At 47.7% G+C, this 19,123-nt stretch overlaps 1 protein-coding gene across 1 annotated transcript; it reads left to right on the top strand.

Annotated features, from left to right (window-relative positions):
- Nucleotides 1–12,971: 12,971 nt before the first annotated feature.
- On the top strand, nucleotides 12,972–15,642 carry LOC122683886 (WW domain-binding protein 11-like). The gene has a single exon (XM_043887800.1). It carries the CDS (start codon nucleotides 13,143–13,145, stop codon nucleotides 15,045–15,047), a length of 1,905 nt encoding a protein of 634 aa, XP_043743735.1. The 5' UTR covers nucleotides 12,972–13,142; the 3' UTR covers nucleotides 15,048–15,642.
- The last annotated feature ends 3,481 nt before the right edge of the window (nucleotides 15,643–19,123 follow it).

Below are 19,123 nucleotides of genomic sequence, written 5' to 3'. Positions count from 1 at the left end.
GTCAAGTATGGGTGTGAGAGTTGGACTATGAAGAAAGCTGAGCACCGAAAAATTGATGTTTCTGAACTGTGGCATTGGAGAAGACTCTTGAGAGTCCCTTGGACTGCAAGGAGATCCAATCAGTCCATCCTAAAGGAAATCAGTCCTGAATATTCATTGGAAGGACTGATGCTGAAGCTGAAACTGCAATACTTTGGCCACCTCATGGGAAGGACTGACTCATTGGAAAAGACCCTGATGCTGGGAAAGACTAAAGGCGGGAGGAGAAGGGGTTGACAGAGGATGAGATGAGTGGAGGGTATCACCAATTCGATGGACATGAGTTTGAGTAAACTCCAGGAGTTGGTGATGGACAAGGAAGCCTGGCGTGCTGCAGTCCACGGGGTCTCAAAGAGTCGGACACAACTGAGTGACTGAACTGAGCGCATGCATGCTCAGTCGCTAAGTCGTGTCTGACTCTTTCTGACCCCATGGACTGTAGCCCACTAGGCCCCTCTGTCCATGGGATTCTCCAGGCAAGAATACTGGAGGGGGTTGCCATTCCCTCCTCCAGGGGATATTTCCAACCCAGGGATCAAAACCACGTCTCCTCTTTTGGCAAGTGGGTTCTTCACTGCTGAGCCACTGGGGAAGTCCAGATATCACATTACATTGAGCAGATTTCTAACGTGGGGAGCGTTTCAGAACTTTGAATCGCACGCACTGGGGAATAAGTAATTTGCCTAGAGATGACGTGACATCAACTTTGATCTTCACACCACTTGATACTCTCCCCGAGTCTCACTCCTAGGAGACTCTTTCATCGAGAAGGATCTGTTAGCAGTGGCTGTGATACTTGCTGAGATCTTCTTAGACCTCCCTCCATGATCCTGTGATCTTCTCCTGGTGTCCACGCCTGCCGTCATTCTGACCTCTCCTACTGGGCATCGTCTGTAGGGACACGCTAGTGAAAGTGACGCCAATGTGTGTGGCTGCTCTGGGAGCAGAGATGCAGTGGGGTGGCCCTCCGGAGGAGCTCACCCCAATGTCTCCCTGGACAGAGCCTGTCTCTCTCCATCTCGTCCCCCTACGGCAATTTCAGAGGGGGATGAGGCATCAGGCTGAGGGAAGTGGCCACTGTGTTTGGTGGGAGATAATTCACACATGCCTGCTATGAGAAGCTCACACCTATCGTAAGAAACTCTCATCTGATCTGTTCCCCAGAAACCATCTGTGGGTTTAAGGGCTGCGATTGCCCAGACTTCCATTATCAAAAAGCCAGGGAATCTGTCTGGTGCAGAGGAACACCAGCTTTTGTGCTCCAGGTGAACTTTTGAAAGTAGCGTTTATTTTTTTTTCTCTAGTATCTATTACGTCACATTGTCTGTACTGACAGTTATTGTTATTTTTTCTTTCTGTAACCAGTCTTTGTGTGCATGCTCAATCGCTTCAGTTGTGTCTGAATTTTTGCAGCTCTATGGACAGTAGCCTGCCAGGCTCCTCTCTTCATGGGATTCTCTGGGCAAGAATACTGGAGTGGGTTACCGTGACTTCCTTCAGGGGATCTCCCCAACCCAGGGATGGAACCCACCTCTCTTGCGTCTCCTAGATTGCCTGCAGATTCTTTACTGCTGAGCCACCGGGGAAGCCCAACCAATGCCTTAGAGTTTTCCTAACAGGTTCTTTCCCTCCCTCATCACACACAGTCCACACACCTGTGCGTGTTTTCTCACTGCAGAGAATGATTGCCTTCATTGTACACTGAGGCTGGGGTGTGTGTGTGTGTGTGTGTGTGTGTGTGTGTGTTAGCTCTGCCCGCCCAGGGGAGCAGAGGATGACATGCTGCCCTTCAGCTCAGCCTTAGGGACGGCCCGCAGCAGGGAGGTTGCCCTGCTCCCAGAGACATGGACCCCTCCTCCTCCTGTCCTCAAGCATCAAGACCTGTTCCTGCAGCTGGCCCTGGAAACTGTCTGGAGGTGGGTTCAGTTCAGTTCAGTTGCTCAGTCATGTCCGACTCTTTATGACCCCATGAATCACAGCATGCCAGGCCTCCCTGTCCATCACCAACTCCTGGAGTCCATCCAAACCCATGTCCATTGAGGCAGTGATGCCATTCAGCCATCTCTTCCTCTGTCGTCCCCTTCTCCTCCTGCCCCCAATCCCTCCCAGCATCAGGGTCTTTTCCAATGAGTCAACCCTTCGCATGAGGTGGCCGAAGTATTGGAGTTTAAGCCTCAGCATCGGTCCTTCCAATGAATATTCAAGGCTGATTTCCTTTAGGATGGACTGTTTGGATCTCCTTGCAGACCAAGGGACTCTCAAGAGTCTTCTCCAATACCACAGTTCAAAAGTATCAATTCTTCTGCACTCAGCTTTCTTCACAGTCCAAATCTCACATCCGTACATGACCACTGGAAAAACCGTAGCCTTGACTAGACAGACCTTTGTTGGCAAAGTAATATCTCAGCTTTTTAATATGCTACCTAGGTTGGTCATAACTTTCCTTCCAAGGAGTAAGCGTCTTTTAATTTCATGGCTGCAATCACCATCTACAGTGATTTTGGAGCTCAAGAAACAAAGTCTGACACTGTTCCACTGTCTCCCTATCTGTTTCCCATGAAGTGGTGGGATGCCAGATGCCATGATCTTAGTTATCTGAACGTTGACCTTTAAGCCAAGTTTTTCACTCTCCTCTTTCACTTTCATCAAGAGGCTTTTTAGTTCCTCTTCACCTTCTGCCATAAGGGTGGTATCATCTGCATATCTGAGGTTATTGATATTTCTCCCAGCAATCTTGACTCCAGCTTGTGCTTCCTCCAGTCCAGCGTTTCTCATGATGTACTCTGCGTATAGGTTAAATAAGCAGGGTGACAATATACAGCCTTGACGTACTCCTTTTCCTATTTGGAACCAGTCTGTTGTTCCATGTCCAGGTCTAACTGTTGCTTCCTGACCTGCATACAGGTTTCTCAAGAGGCAGGTCAGGTGGTCTGGTATTCCCATCTCTTTCAGAATTTTCCACAGTTTATTGTGATCCACACAGTCAAAGGCCTTGGCATAGTCAATAAAGCAGAAAAAGATGACTTTCTGGAACTCTCTTGCTTTTCCCAGGATCCAGCGGATGTTGGCAATTTGATTCCTGGTTCCTCTGGAGGTGGGTTAACTCTGACATCATCCCAGGAGTGGCCCCCAGCCTCCAGGGTGGCCCAGACGAGACCTGTCTCTTTGCTTTCACACTGTGAGTCCTCTCCCACATGCAACAAGGCTCAGTCCGTGTGGGCGGCAGCAGATGGCAGAAGCGGTGACGTCACTCCCCAGTTAGGTTATAAAATGATGTGGACTGGCATCCTGGCTCTTTCCCTCTCCCTAAGGTTGCCTGCTCTGGGGAAAGCCAGCTGCCACAGTGGGAGCAGCCCCAGGGAGAGGCCACGTAGTTAGGAGCTCAAGTGTGTGACCCACAGCCAGCAGGGGACCGAGGTCTGTCGAAAATGAGAAGCTGAATCCTGGGATGACTACAGCCCCAGTCCATAGAATGTAAGCAATTCACAGAAAAGACCCTCAGCCCAGGGCCACCCTGAGCTAAGCCAGTCCTGGATGCCTGACCCAGGGAAACTGAGGAAGGACCTGTTGAAGCCTCTAAGTTTGGGGGTGACTTGTTACACAGCTCGGATGACTAATACACCAAGGCTCCAAACTTGTGTCCTTAGATCCCAGTGTGTTCAAACACTTTCCCTTCAAGATGCAATCCCCAGACCAACCGAGCTGAAAGGATGTTGTTGCCGTAACTCCCATTCTTCTTCTGCCAGGAGGTCCAACACGCAGAGCAGTGTCTGGAAACAGGAAGTGCCCAGAAAACATTGGCTCTGTTAATAATACAAAGAGTCACAAGACCAAACTCTAACCAGATCCTTAGAAAATCACTCAGCCTGCAAGACTAGTGAGAAGACTGTGCCATCACCTTACCTTCCTATGAGCTTGTGGAACGATTCCATATTCGAGGGCATCACCAACATGGTGCAGAGTCACTGTAACGGAAGCACACGGCTTGGGGCCCAGGTGAGAAATGGAGACATCACATCACGTGAGGCACATCTATGAGGCATGAGTGACAGACAAAGACCTTACGTCACCCTTAAGCATCTGGAATGCGGCCGTACACGCATTGCTAAGCTGAATATTAAATTTTCTAGGTTCCCTGTGTGTTCAGGTTTTTGTAATCTAGGGGACATTTATCTTTAAGCCACAGACTCCCTTTAGAATAAAGTATTTATCAATTTTTCTTTTTTCAAGTTACTTTTATAGGAGTGTCGCTGCTTTACAATGGTGCGTTAATTTCTGCTGTATGGCAAAGTGGATCAGCCAAACGCACACACGTGTCCCCGCGCTTTCAGATCCCTTCCCACTGAGGTCACCACCGAGCACTGAGCAGATCTCCCTGTGCTGCAGAGCGGGTTCTCATCTGTTACCTACGTGACACATTTTAGGGCATGTGTGTCCTTTTGATTGTATGGAAATGTTAAAAATGACTTAGCTTTTAAAAAATGGATAAAGTCGTTCATGTGAGTGGAAACAAAAGGAATGTGTCCTAAGTTAAACGTGGCCCAGTAAGGATCACATAATTCTACCCAGCTTCCCAAGACTGTGTCCCTCCAGCCCGGGTCCCGCTGTCCTTGTGACTGAGTCCTTCCTGGAGTTAGGTTCCACTCCAGGTGGTGAGGACGCCCCTGAAGGCTTTCTACCTGGGCTCCAGCCTGGCCTTCCATGGCAAAGCGCTGCTCGCATCCTTACCTGGGGCCTCTTCCTCTCCCGTTTCTCTCGCCTCCCAGACTGCACCTGGGATGGCTGGCTTCCTTGCTTGCCTGGGAGCCCCTGTTCCACTCGAGCCACCTGCTGCGGCTCATCCTGGCGGGACCACAGCTCCGCCTACAATATACTGGCCACGTGAACCCCTCTGGGGTTAACTCTAGCGATTCACTGACTGACCACCATCCTCATTGTGTGACACCACCCGCCACCTTTGACATTCAGCATCTGACCTGGGCTTTGAGAAAACTGTCAGCACTGACTCTTTAGGCAGAAGGGAAGACAGAGACGTCATCCCAGCCCTGCTGTCCTGCCTGCATCTTCTGCAGACAGAGAAGCGTGTCTACCCCGGCTAGCCACTCCCTGTGATGCCCCTAAGGGCCAGGTGTGGGCACAGTCTGACCACGTCTGTTGCTTAACCACTTTCCATGTCTCCCATCACTTACAACAGCAGAAAGAAGTCAGTGCAACACAGCCTGTAGGGCCCACCAAAATGAAACTATTTACTATCTGGCCCTTTAGGGGAAGTATTTCCTGATCCCTGCTGTTTAGATCAGTGGATGCCGGAGGTTTGTAAATTTGACTCTAATTATCATAAAAACAACTAACACTCCAGCATTTTAACCCTACAAAGAAAGAAAGTCAGTATTTAAGAAGAGAACTTAATGAATAAATTTAATTAGCCATCCTGGGATTTTTCTCATATTTAGTGTTTCCAACCAAAAAAAAAACAAAAACAAAAACAAAAAATGGGCTTTCCCTGGTGACTCAGACAGGAAATAATCCACCTGCAACGCAGGCAATGAGGGTTCCATCCCTGGGTCAGGAAGATCCTCTGGAGAAGGAAATGGCAACCCACTCCAGTGTTCTTGCCTGGAGAATCCCATCAACAGAAGAGTCTGGTTGGCTACAGTCCATGGGGTCGCAAAGAGTCAGAAACCACCAAGTGATTAACTAGGAACCAATAAAAACACCATCCAAGCCCAACTCTGATGCATCCAAAAAGACAGGGATGGACATGTGCGATATTTAATACAGATCACCAACAAGGACCTACTGTATAGCACAGGGAACTCTGCTCAATACATTTTCTTTAATAACTTAGCAAGAAAAGAATTTGAAAGAGCATATATTTATGTATATGCATAACTGAATCACTCTGCTGTCCACATGCAACTAACACTACATTGTTAATCAAGTACACTCCAACATAAAATGATTTTTGTAAATGATCATTAGAATTTTAAATCAAGCATCAAAGGGTGAGTCCTGGCCTTTCTTTTTTCCCTGAGAGTGCTGAATAAGTCGATCAGGTTCCACGACCTCACATTCATCCTGCAGGAAGGAAGGACGGAGAGCAGGAAGCAAGGGGGCTTGTTTACCTTGTTACCTTGTTTCATCATTGTGATACACTGTGACATTTTTTTCCAGCACGGTTGTAAACGAGGTCATTAAGGCTGAGGGAGAGGAATCCACAGCTCCTGTGACACAGACAGAAGTGGCTCTACAGAGATGAGAAGGAAGTTCTGCTCACCTGTGTCCACTGCACGTCAGAGGAATGAAATGAGGTTGACCCAGCAAGTCCAGGTGATGCACACGGGACCAGGAGGAGCCGTTTACCTGGAATGGAGAAATCACCTGGTCCACCCTGTCACGTGACCAATGAGAGTGCCCCTGCCGGCCAGCAATGGGGCTGACTTACCAAGTGCTTCTGCCAGGTCTGTACCGGGAGGTCTGATGAGGGGAAGGGCAAAGACAGCTGGTGCCTGGTGGCCCTACTCCCACTCAGAGAGAATGGGGTTGTTGGGGATGGGGGTGCAGAGTATAAGCATGAAAGATCATATGAATCTGAGTGAAACCTTGGAGCTCTGGTACCCTCTTGGTGGGAATGCAAACTGTGAGCCGCTCTGGAAAATGGTCTGGCAGTTCGGCAAGCAACTCATCATATGCGACCCAGCAAGCCTGGTCCTATACCCAGGAGAAATGGAAAGGCATAGCCCGCAGACACTTGTGCGCTAATATTTACAGCAACATTATTCCACCCAAAAGGTGGAAACAACCCAAGTGTTCATCAGTGGCCAGATGGATAGATAAAATGTGGTCTATTCAAACAATGCAATATTATTCAGCTATTAAAAATGAATGAAGCTCTGATATGTGATACAATGGGGGTGAGTCTTCAATACAGTCTGCTAGGTGCAAGAGGCCAGTCACAGAAGAATGCATTTATACTACATGATTCATTTTACGTGAAAGGTCCACATAGGCAAATCACATACAGAAAGCAGATGGGAAAAGGATGGGGGGGGGAGGGGAGGGGGTTGGATGATAACTATAGGGTGTGGCTTCTTCAGGGAAGCCCTGGTGGCTCAGACAGTGAAGAATCTGCCTGCAATGCGGGAGACCCACCCAGGTTTGAGCCCTGGATCGGGAAGATGCTTTGGAGAAGCAAATGGCTACCCACTCCAGTATTCTCGCCTGGAGAATCCCAGGGACAGAGGAGACTGGCAGGCTATAGTTCAGTTCAGTTCAGTCGCTCAGTCGTGTCTGACTCTTTGTGACCCCATGGACTGCAGCACGCCAGGCCTCCCAGTCCATCACCAACTCCTGGAGTTTACTCAAACTCATGTCCATCGAGTCGGTGATGCCATCCAACCATCACATCCTCTGTCATCCTCTTCTCTTCCCGCTTTCAATCTTTCCCAGCATCAGGGTCTTTTCCAGGGAGTCAGCTCTTCACATCAGGTGGCCAAAGTATTGGAGTTTCAGCTTCAGCAACAGTCCTTCCAATGAACATTCAGGACTGATTTCCTTTAGGATGGACTGGTTGGATCTCCTTGCTGCCCAGTTCAGGGGTCACAAACAGTTGGTCATGACTGAGTGGCTAACACACATTACACACACGTTTATTTTCTCTAAGAGATGATGGAAATGTTTTAAAATTGGCTGTGATAACGGTTATACATGTCTGTGGATATACTGAAAACCACTGAATCACACACTTGACATGAGGAACCTGTGTGGTATGCAGATGATAACTCAATAAAGCTGTTAACAATATCCACGGTCATAGCTGTGCCCGTCTCTCCAGTTTCCCTGCTCTCCTGCTCACACTTCTAGGTCTCAATTTGGAGGTAACTTGGAGAATGTAGAGAAACTATGTGTCTGTCTGTTCCCGGGCACCATTACCTCCCACACACAGAGAGCCGCATCTACTTAGCTGAAAATAGTCGGGTCTGGCAAACATTAGCTCCCAAACTTAAAATAGACTGCTTTCTTTGTGTCCTTTAATGGCTACTTGCCGGCAACAACGTAAGTAAAGGCTGAGAAACGGTCATTATGAAAAATCGGAATAGCATGCTAACAATCCATGGGACTCCATCTCAGCATCTCCCCCGTACCACGGCTGGGAGATAATTAAGTTTGACGCTGGGCGGTGATTTGAAAGGAAAACCACCGCGATTTCCCGGGAGCAGGTCTGTTCAGGCTCCCCCGCCAGAAAGTGTACTTCACAAAGAGCCTGAAGGTCAGGAGCTTCTTTCATGGTCTCTCTGCCCTCAGCTAAATGTTCTGTAAATAATTAGACATTAAAGGCTTGGAAATAATCAAGCCGCCATATTCCTCGGGTAGAGGACTAATTGGACTGCTGATCATTAAATCCCCGAGTCTGAAATGCCCGCGTGGGGGAGGAGAGACTGGAATTCTTGTCTAATATTGATATTTATAGCCCTTTGTTTTCCAGGGAGCAGATGCCTTCCACTCTGTGAGCATAAATTCAGAGCCTTTTAATTTCACATTGCCATCCACAAATTATTTAAGAGCTAGGGTTCTTCTATAAACAGTGTTACCTTAAATTAAAAAAAAAAAAAAAAAAACCTCAGAGGACTGAATAATATCAAAGTTGAATATAAAGCCTGGAAGCTGCAGCAGCATAAAAGGGCTGAGCTCTGCTGATGGGTGAGGGTCTGGATCTCATGAATATTCATGACCCACCAGGACTTAGCGGGAGCCCTGCTGCCCTCAGCCCAGAGGATGAATCCCAACCCACCCCACCCCCCCACAACTGGAGAAGCCTGGGTGGGGGAAACAGCCCCAGCTATTGAGTCCCAGCTTTAATTGTCTTGTGTCTTAATCAGAAAAGAAAGGTTGGTTTGTTTTCTTCCTCCTTCCCCAGGGTTTTTATGAACATTGATAAGATCAATACCTGGACTGTGCTGTAAGCCTCCTGAGACAAGGCCTGAGATTCATGTCAGCCATCATCATTTTAAAGATGTCTCCTAGCCACTTTCCACAGCCGCCAGCCAGGCTAATGGATCCATCTTCACCCTGATCAGACAGCTGCTTCTAAAAGCAAATGAAAATCCATTTTGGCTTAAAATATACCTGATAATTTAGCATATGTTTTAAAGTAATGGGGCTTCCCTGGTAGCTCAGCTGGTTAAGAATCCGTCTGCAATGCAGGAGAACTCCTTTTAATCCCTGGATGCGGAAGATCCCCTGGAGGAGGGCATGACAACCCACTCTAGTATTCTTGCCTGGAGAATCCCATGGACAGAGGAGCCTGGAGATCTACAGTGCATGGGGTCCCAAAGATTTGGACACCACTGAGCAGGTGGCACGTATATAAAATAGATAACCAACAAAGACCACTGTATAGCACAGGGCACTCTACTCAACACTTTGCAATAAACTGTAATGGAAAACAACCAAAAAAGAACATTATATATATATGTGTGTGTGTGTGTGAAAAACTCAGTGTGTAACTGGACCACTTCGCTGTGTGCCTGGGACCAACACCGTGTTGTGAGTTAACTACACGCCCACAGAGAGCACATTAAAAACCAGCAGTGGCACCCCTGATAACCCTGTCACTCTGGACAGTAGGAGATGGTAGGGTGAGCAGCCGCGGGCCCCCTGTGAGTCTTAGCCAGTCTCACCTGCTTTGGGACAGGCAAGGAGGGGACGTTCGTGTTTGTCACCTGTGTCTGCACTCACAGCCTTGAGGCATTGATATGAACGTGCATTGCTATTGGCACTAGACTTTAGTATTACAACCATCTTGCCCAGTAAGCTTTCCAGGGCAGGGACCTGTGGGATGCGCAGTGAACACCAGGACTGTCTCCTTCTCTCAGCAGGTTGGGCACCCCGAGCACTCGTGAAATAGCTGCAGATGGCTGTGGGGATTCCGACTGAGCTCACCCAGAGCCCTGAGATACTGCCCACGATTTGTCTCCTTTCTTTCTGTACAATAAAACCCACCGGACCGTTAATCTACAGTGAATGAATATTACTGCATGCTTTGGTGGGGACACAAAGGCAAATTGGGTTCACTCTGGAGATTATCTCTCTCCTCATTTCACATAAAAATGCCTAGAAGTCTCCCAAGAGACCATGTCAAAGATGAAATTTATCCACTGCTCTGCATTTGCTAATTTGGTAAGAGTTCTGATCTCATTTCAGGGCTTAATATAGAAATCCATTGAACCCGAACAGACACACAGCAATGGGGAATTTATCCAATGCCATTTTCTGTGATACGTGTCAGAAAATACAGTATGCTGCCATCTCTTTACAGAAACACAAACACACACAGACACATATATGATCATACATATGTCATATATATAATGTCAAAATTGAGGCAAAAATGGACTCAGCTCCTAACAGAAGCATACCTTCCAAACAGCGTATGTGTCTGTGTGTGAGTCACTAAGGCATGTCTGACTCTTTGGGACCCCATGAACTGTAGCCCTCCAACTGTGGGGCGAATGCCATGACAGGCAGCCTAGATTAGGAGTAGGCCTGGTTTCCTGGGGTAACATAATTATCAGGCCACCTGGAGCCAGCCAACCATCATGTGCCTAGCGGGAAAGGGGGAACCTATCAGGGGAAAGCTGAAAGCCCACGAAGGATTGGGCCAATAAAAATTGCCTTGCAACTGTGTAACCAATCCGCTTGTGCCACCTACCCGCTGCTTACATTTGAATAATTGTACCCAATAAATACCCGAGAGAACTGGGGCTCGGGGCCTTTTTGTCCTCACACCCTTGGTGAGGGCGGGAGGCCCTGGCTTGAGTCAGTAATAAATTCCCCTATTGCAAGTTGCATTGTCTCGAGGAGTCCTCTTTCCCGATTGGGGATTCGGACTACGGGCAGAACACAACCTCCTCTGTCCATGGAATTCTCCAGGCAAGAATACTGAAGTGGGTAGCCGTTCCCTCCTCTGGGGGATCTTCCCAACCCAGGGATCGAACCGAGGTCTCCTGCATTGCAGGCAGATTCTTAACCGTCTGAGCCACCAGGGAAACCCCCAAACAGCGTAATGCCTTCCAAATTCCTCCTAATTTATTTCCCCTGATTTTTGAAAGGTGTTGTGTTTAAAAGTATAAACATTTTGTATTGAAAGAACATGCTATAATTCTATATCATAATATTCAAATTTCAATCAAATAACATGAGATGAAAATTCTAAATTGAAGGATAAAAATGAAGGACCCAGCATCATCCTTGTGACATGTTACTAGACAAACATTTAGACTAATTTAATCCTTTCAATAGTTCTTAGAGAAGGAAATGGCAATCCACTCCAGTGTTCTTGCCTGGAGAATTCCATGGATAGAGGAGCCTGGTGGGTTGCAGTCCATGGGGTCCCAAAGAGTCAGACATGATTGAGTGACTAGCATACTAGACTAATTTATGGGACTTGATTGTCTCGTAAGGACCCCGGTCCCATATGTTCCCAGGCAGTTTTGGGGGTGCAGCCAGCGGAACAGCACTCCTGACAGTGTGATCATTTCTGTCAACCTCAGAGTCCAACCCCCACCTCCCATACCCCCCACCTGCCTTGCTGGTGCCCACCATCCCTTCCTGCTGCTGCCTGCTTTATTTTGTTAAAAAAAAAAAATTTCCTTGACCTAAAAAGAAATACAAGTGAGCTTACTTAGAAACCAGAAAGAGACTCACAGACTTAAGAGAACAAAGGTGGTTGCCAGGGGAAGGATGGGGGTAGGGACCGTTAGGGAGTTGGGGACAGACATGTGCACACTGCTGTATTTAGAATGGGTCAGCGTCAAGGACCTACACGACTCTGCTCAATGTTACGTGGCAGCCTAGATGGGAGGGGAGTTTCGGGGAGAATGGACACATGTGTATGATTGAGTCCCTCTGCAGTTCACCTGAAACTATCACAGCATTGTTTGTTAATCGGTATACCCCTGTGCAAAATAAAACATTTTTTAAAAAATGTCTTTGTTGAACTAAGATGAAGGAACAGCCTGGATGGAAAAAGAATGGGCGGGATTAAATAGTATCTTCAAAGCAGTGTTTGTGAGTGCATGAATGTTGCTTTTCAAGGGGTGCAGAATGTGTGTCTATTCCTGGCAGGTAATAGCCTCTGCTATGCTACTCCGATAGTCACATGGCTGTGTGTGCGAGAGCATGAAGGTGTCTGCAGGTATCATCTCAATTTCTCAGATTTAGCTGTGAGCAAAGAAAAACCTCCGGGTTTGCTGCTGTGATCGGACAGGTTCTAACGAGGCAGGGTGAGCACGTGGGGCCGTCGGAGTCACGCGCGGTATATCAGGTCCAAGGTCCTCTGAGGATGCTAAAGGTTTCGGTCCAGTTTTATGGTCTCAGGCAAAGCATTGTATGTGATAACACAGCCATTTGTACTTTCCCGACAATGAGAAGCACAGGGGACTTGACAAAATTTCATTGTGCCCCTCACTGGAATTTATTATGGATCGTCGGCAGTGAATTACGTTATTCTGTCATATTTCAGAATATGTTGTCTTCATGAATGGAGAGAGCCCAGGACAAATAGAACGTGTGCGGTCAACAAGAACGCAAACTCAGTGACTCCATCCTGGACCAGCCACAGCTTCCTGCGGCTGCTAGAACAGATTACCCAGATGGAGTGACTCAGACGATGCAGATGTATGACTGTACAGCTCTGGAAGTTCAAGTGTAAGACGGTCCTCACTGGACAAAAATCAAGGGGTTGTGCTCCCTCTGAAGATTCTAAGGGGGTCTGGCTGGAGTGGTGTACCCCCAAATGCATGTCTATCTGGAGTCTCAGAGGGTGACCTTTTTTTGGAAAGAGAGTCTTTACAGATGCCATCAGTGAAACTAAGATGAGGTCATACTGTACCTGTCAGAATGACCATCAAAAAACATTCTACAGGCGAGGTTTCAAGATGGCGGTGGTTGGGTGGCTGACCAAAAGGCCGAGGTGAAGGCCCCTACGAAGTCAAACGGGCCGAGAATAGTCCCCTCCCCGCTTCTCACAGCCCCAGGAGCCCAGCAGAAGCGTTTTAGGTTTTATTTTTTAAATAAGCAAGTAAATCAAACAACTTGTCAACATGGGGCAGAGATCCACGTCATCCACCAAAAGTGGAAAATTTATGAACCCTACAGACCAAGCCAGAAAAGAAGCTCGGAAAAGAGAATTAAAGAAGAACAAAAAACAGCGCATGATGGTACGAGCTGCAGTTTTAAAGATGAAGGATCCCAAACAAATTATCCGGGACATGGAAAAATTGGATGAAATGGAGTTTAACCCAGTGCAGCAGCCACAGTTAAATGAGAAAGTGCTGAAAGACAAGCATAAAAAGCTACGTGAAACATTTGAACGTATTCTACGACTCTATGAGAAAGAGAATCCAGATATTTACAAAGAATTGAGTAAGCTAGAAGTAGAATATGGACAGAAGAGGGCTCAACTTAGTCAATATTTTGATGCTGTCAAGAATGCCCAGCATGTGGAAGTGGAGAGTATTCCTCTGCCAGATATGCCGCATGCTCCTTCCAACATCTTGATCCAGGACATTCCACTTCCTGGGGCCCAGCCACCCTCCATCCTTAAGAAGACCTCAGCCTATGGACCTCCAACTCGGGCAGTTTCTATACTTCCTCTTCTTGGACATGGCGTTCCACGTTTGCCCCCTGGCAGGAAACCTCCAGGTCCTCCTCCGGGCCCACCTCCTCCTCAAATCTTACAAATGTATGGCCGCAAAGTGGGCTTTGCCCTAGATCTTCCCGCTCGTAGGCGAGATGAAGACATGTTATATAGTCCTGAACTTGCTCAGCGGGGTCACGACGATGATGTTTCTAGCACCAGTGAAGATGATGGCTGTCCTGAAGACATGGACCAGGATAAGCATGACGACAGTGACAGATCCGATGGAGAAAGTGAAGGGGATGAATTTGTACACCGTGATGACACTGAGAGAGAAAACAATGAAGGAAAAAAATCAGGTCTAAGTGTACGGTTTGCAGATATGCCTGGAAAATCTAGAAAGAAGAAGAAGAAAAACATGAAGGAGCTGACTCCTCTCCAAGCCATGATGCTTCGAATGGCAGGGCAGGAAATCCCCGAGGAGGGCCGAGAAGTCGAGGAGTTTTCAGAGGACGACGATGAAGAGTCAGATGATTCCGAAGCAGAGAAGCAGTCACAGAAGCAGCACAAAGAGGAGTCTCTCTCTGATGGCACGTCTGCAGCTTCCCAGCAGCAAGCCCCTCCACAGTCTGTTCCTCCATCCCAGATACAAGCACCCCCCGTGCCAGGACCACCTCCGCTTGGACCGCCACCTGCTCCACCTTTACGGCCACCTGGACCACCTACAGGCCTTCCTCCTGGACCACCTCCAGGAGCTCCTCCGTTCCTGAGACCACCTGGAATGCCAGGGCTCCGAGGGCCTCTACCCCGACTTTTACCTCCAGGCCCGCCACCAGGTCGGCCCCCTGGCCCTCCTCCAGGCCCACCTCCGGGTCTGCCTCCTGGCCCTCCTCCTCGGGGACCCCCACCACGGCTACCTCCCCCAGCACCTCCAGGTATCCCTCCACCCCGTCCTGGCATGTTGCACCCACCTCTGGTGCCTCCTCTTGGACCTGCCCCACCTGGGCTCTTCCCACCAGCTCCCTTACCCAACCCAGGGGTTCTAAGTGCTCCCCCCAACTTGATCCAACGACCCAAGGCGGATGACACAAGCGCAGCCACCATCGAGAAGAAAGCTACGGCAACCATCAGTGCCAAGCCACAGATCACTAATCCCAAGGCAGAGATCACACGATTCGTGCCCACCGCACTGCGGGTGCGTCGGGAGAATAAAGGGGCTGCTGCTGCTCCCCAGAGAAAGTCAGAGGATGATTCTGCTGTGCCTCTTGCCAAAACAGCGCCCAAATCTGGCCCATCTGTTCCCGTGTCGGTGCAGACTAAGGACGATGTCTATGAGGCTTTCATGAAAGAGATGGAAGGGCTGCTGTGACAGCTTTGGATGCTAGATCAGGCTTCTGTTCACATCAGTGGTTCATGGAGAAAGAGGCTCTTACTCAGCTTAGGTGAAAGAGTTGCTTTCACTGTCAGGGTATTTTTAATTTCAGTTCAAGGAATATCCTAAAGTTTAGCCTTGTTCAGAATTTACTGCATATAAAAGAGAGGGTGTTTCATGCAAAATAAATTGGTTATTGAAGCAGTGCTGCTAATAACATCCATCCCCCTTCATACCACCATTTTCATCTGGTTTCTTCCCCTACTCCAATTCCTTGGAAACTTGTGATCAAGGGGAACTTTGTTTTGGCTCTCTTGTGTGCTGTGGGCACTGGAGTAGAGATTTCTGGAAAAACCAGTTTATTTCACCCCCATCTTGCCTTTCATGTTTGAGTTATTTTTAATATTTTCTTGTAAATATTTTGTAATATTGTAGTGAAATGGATCACAATGTCATTTCCTAATACAAAGCGATATATATGGGAAGAAAATGTACAATTCTTTGATTGATTAAAATTCCCACTGATCTAAACTTTGAGTGTTCCATGGAATAAATAAATAAATGTTCTACACCAAAAAAAAAAAAAAAAAAACATTCTACAAACAATAAATGCGGGAGACAGTGTGGTGAGAAGGGAACCCTCCTACATTGTTGGTGGGAATGTAAATGATTACAGCCACTATGGAGGACAGTATGGAGGTTCCTTAAAAAACTAAAAATAGAGCCTCCATATGACCTGCAATCCTACTTTCTGGGCCTATATCCAGAGAAGAACATGATCCGAAAGGATACATGAACACCATTGTTCATTGCAGCACTGTTTAGAACAGTCAGGGCATGGAAGCAACCTAAATGTCAACAGAGGGATGGATAAAGAAGATGTGGTACATACGTACAATGGAATATTACTTAGCCATAAAAAGGAATGAAACGATGCCATTTGCAGCAACGTAAGTGATCCTAGGGGCTTCCGCTGTGGCTCAGCTAGTAAAGAATCCACCTGCAATGTGGGGGACCTGGGTTCAATCCCTGGGTTTGGAAGATCCCTTGGAGAAGGGAAAGGCTGCCCACTCCAGTATTCTGGCCTAAGGAATCCTGTGGACTAGTCCATGGGGTTGCAAAGAGTCAGATATGACTGAGCAACTTTCACAAGTGGTCCTAGAGATTATCATACTCAGTGAAGTAAGTCAGACAGAGAAAGACAACTGTAATATGATATCACTTATATGTGGAGTCTGCTTTTTCTAAAAGAGAAAAGAAACAAATGAACTTATAAGGAAACAGAAACAGACCTATAGATATCGAAAGCCAACTTATGGTTACCAATGGGGGAAGTGGGAGGGTGGAATAAATCAGAAGCCTGGGATGAACATATACACACAACTATATATAAGACAGATAATCAACAAAGATCTACTGTATAACACAGGAACCTCTCCTCAGTATTCTGTGATGACCTATATGAGAAAGTGAAAAAGTGGAAGTGAAGCCTCTCAGTCATGTCCGACTCTTTGTGACCCTGTGGACTGTAGCCTGCCAGGCTCCTTCATCCATGGGATTTTCCAGGCAAGAGTCCTGGAGTGGGTTGCCATTTTCTTCTCCATATATGAGAAAAGCATCTAAAAAAGAATGCATTTATACATGTATAACTGAATCAGGGCTTCCCGGGTGGCTCAGTGGTAAAGAATCTGCCTACCAATGCAGGAGACATAAGAGACATGGGTTCGATCCCTGGGTTGAGAAAATCCCCTGGCAAGTCCTATGGACAGAGGAACCTGGCCGGCTGTAGTCCGTGTGGTTGCAAAGAGTTGGACAGGATTGAGCAAAGGCAGCTGCAGGCATGTGTAGCTGAATCGTTGTGCTGGACGCCTGAAACTCACACAACATCGTAAATCAGTAACTATGCAGTTATTGTTCAGCGGTCCAGTCGTGCCTGACTCTGCGACTCCATGGACTGCAGCACACCAGGCCTCCCACCTCGCACCATCTCCTGGAGTTTGCCCAAGTTCATGTTCATTGCATTGGTGATGCCATCCAGCCATCTCATCCTCTGATGCCCTCTTCTCCTCCTGCCCTGGATCTTTCCCAGCATCAGGGACTTTTCCAATGAGTTGTCTGTTCTCATCAGATGACCAACATACTGGAGCTTCAGCTTCAGCATCAATTCTTCCAGTGAATATTCAGGGTTGGTTTCCCTTAAGATTGGCTGGTTTGATCTCATTGCTGTCCAAGGGGGTTTCAGGAATCTTCTCCAACACCACAGTTTGAAGCCATCAATTCTTTGGCATTGTGCCTTCTTTATGGTCCAGCTCTCAACTATACTCCAATAAAATAAAAAGGAAGATGAGGTCATACTGGATCTTATGTTGTCGTTTCAGTCGTGTCTGACTCTTTGTGACCCTAGGACAGTAGCCCACCAGGCTCCTCTGTCCATTGTATTCTCCAGGCAAGAATACTGAAGTGGGTTGCCATGCCTTCCTCCAGGGGATCTTCCCAACCCAGGGATCGAATCCCACATCTCTTGCACTGTGTCCTGAATTACAGGTGGATTCTTTACCCCGAGCCCCTGGGGAAACCCCACACTGGATTAGCGTGGGCCGTAATGCAATATTTGATGACCTCACATGAGAATTAGACTAATAAAGACACAGGAGAGCATCATGTGAGGAAGGAGGCAGAGAGGCGGGAGGGATGCATCTGGATGCTGAGGGATATCAGGGATTGTGAGCAACCACGAAAAGCTGGAGAAGGCACGGAAGGGCCCTTCCCTACAGCATGGCCTGCAACACCTTGCATGCAGGCTCCCAGCCTCCAGAACTGGGAGCCAGAAATTTGCTATGATTTTAAGCCACCCTTGTTTGTGGTTATTTGTGACGACGGCCTTGGGAGACTGACACAGGGGGATCCATCCCTGTCTTTTCCAGCTTCTGGACGCTGCAGGCATCCCTTCCTTCCTGGTCCCCTCCTCCATCTTCAGAATCAGCAGTGATGGGGTGAATCCTCAGATTACGTCTCTCCAACCTTCTGTCACCATATCCATGTCCTACCAGAGCCAGGAAGTGTTCTCTGATTTTAAGAACTCAAGATGCGATTTGGCGGAGCTCTCTGGGATAACCCAGGATAATCGTCCCATCTCAAGGTCGGTGGCCCCAGTCACAACTACCAAGTCCCCTTGCCATTAGGTGACAGGCTCGCAGATCGCAGAGGTCGGGGTTGGAGGCACCATTCTGCCTGCAGAGGACGGGCTGGCAGAAAAGAACATCCTGCCGATGTTTAGTTGCCCAGTCGTGTCGACTCTTTGCTACCCAGCGGACTGTAGCCCATCATGCACCTCTGTCCATGGAATTCTCTAGGCAAGGATACCAGAGTGGGTAACCGTTTCCTTCTCCAGGGGATCTTCCCGACCCCAGGATCGAATCCGAGTCTCCTGCTTGACAGGCAGATTCTTTACCACTGAACCTGGCAGAAAAGAATACCTTACATTAAAAAGAAAACTGTGAGCAATGTGACTTAAAGTCTTAAAAAAGAAAAAGTCAACAACTACTGAACACTCATTACATTCAAGGAGAAGTATTGGGTAGAAGGAGGAGGAAAAGAAGATGAATAAGGCAAGTCTTCCTTTAAGAAACCATATTCTAGTGGAGTAAACAATATAAATGTGTCTTACCCTAGCAGCAAAGGTGTTTACTATTTAACTCCAAAAAAAAAAAAAAAAGCACATGAGACTTTCTGAAATTTCACATGGCTCATTTGTTAGAGTCTGCAAGATGTTTTCCAATCGTGAAATCAGATGCCAGGCAGCCAGGAGTTCAGTGAGGAGCCAACCAGAGGTCTATGGGGAGGGGGCAGGGCAGAGCAGAGCTCGTGCCAGGGACAGTCTCCCCAAGAAGACAGCTGAACTGGGTCTTGAATAATGTGTGTGGCTTAAGCAAGAGGGAAAGAGAGGCTCCAAACAACCAGAACAGCGTGAGCAAGGGAACTGAGCCAGGGAAGTTCAATGAACATTGAGAAGACCAAGTGGGATTTTTTTTTTTTAGAGTATCCAGCCTGAGAATAAGGGTGAAGCTTAATTT

The sequence above is a fragment of the Cervus elaphus genome, chromosome 25 (assembly GCF_910594005.1).
Source record: "Cervus elaphus chromosome 25, mCerEla1.1, whole genome shotgun sequence".
Taxonomy (NCBI): domain Eukaryota; kingdom Metazoa; phylum Chordata; class Mammalia; order Artiodactyla; family Cervidae; genus Cervus; species Cervus elaphus.
Note: the sequence above shows the minus strand (reverse complement) of the source record. Positions and strands in the feature narration are given on the sequence as shown.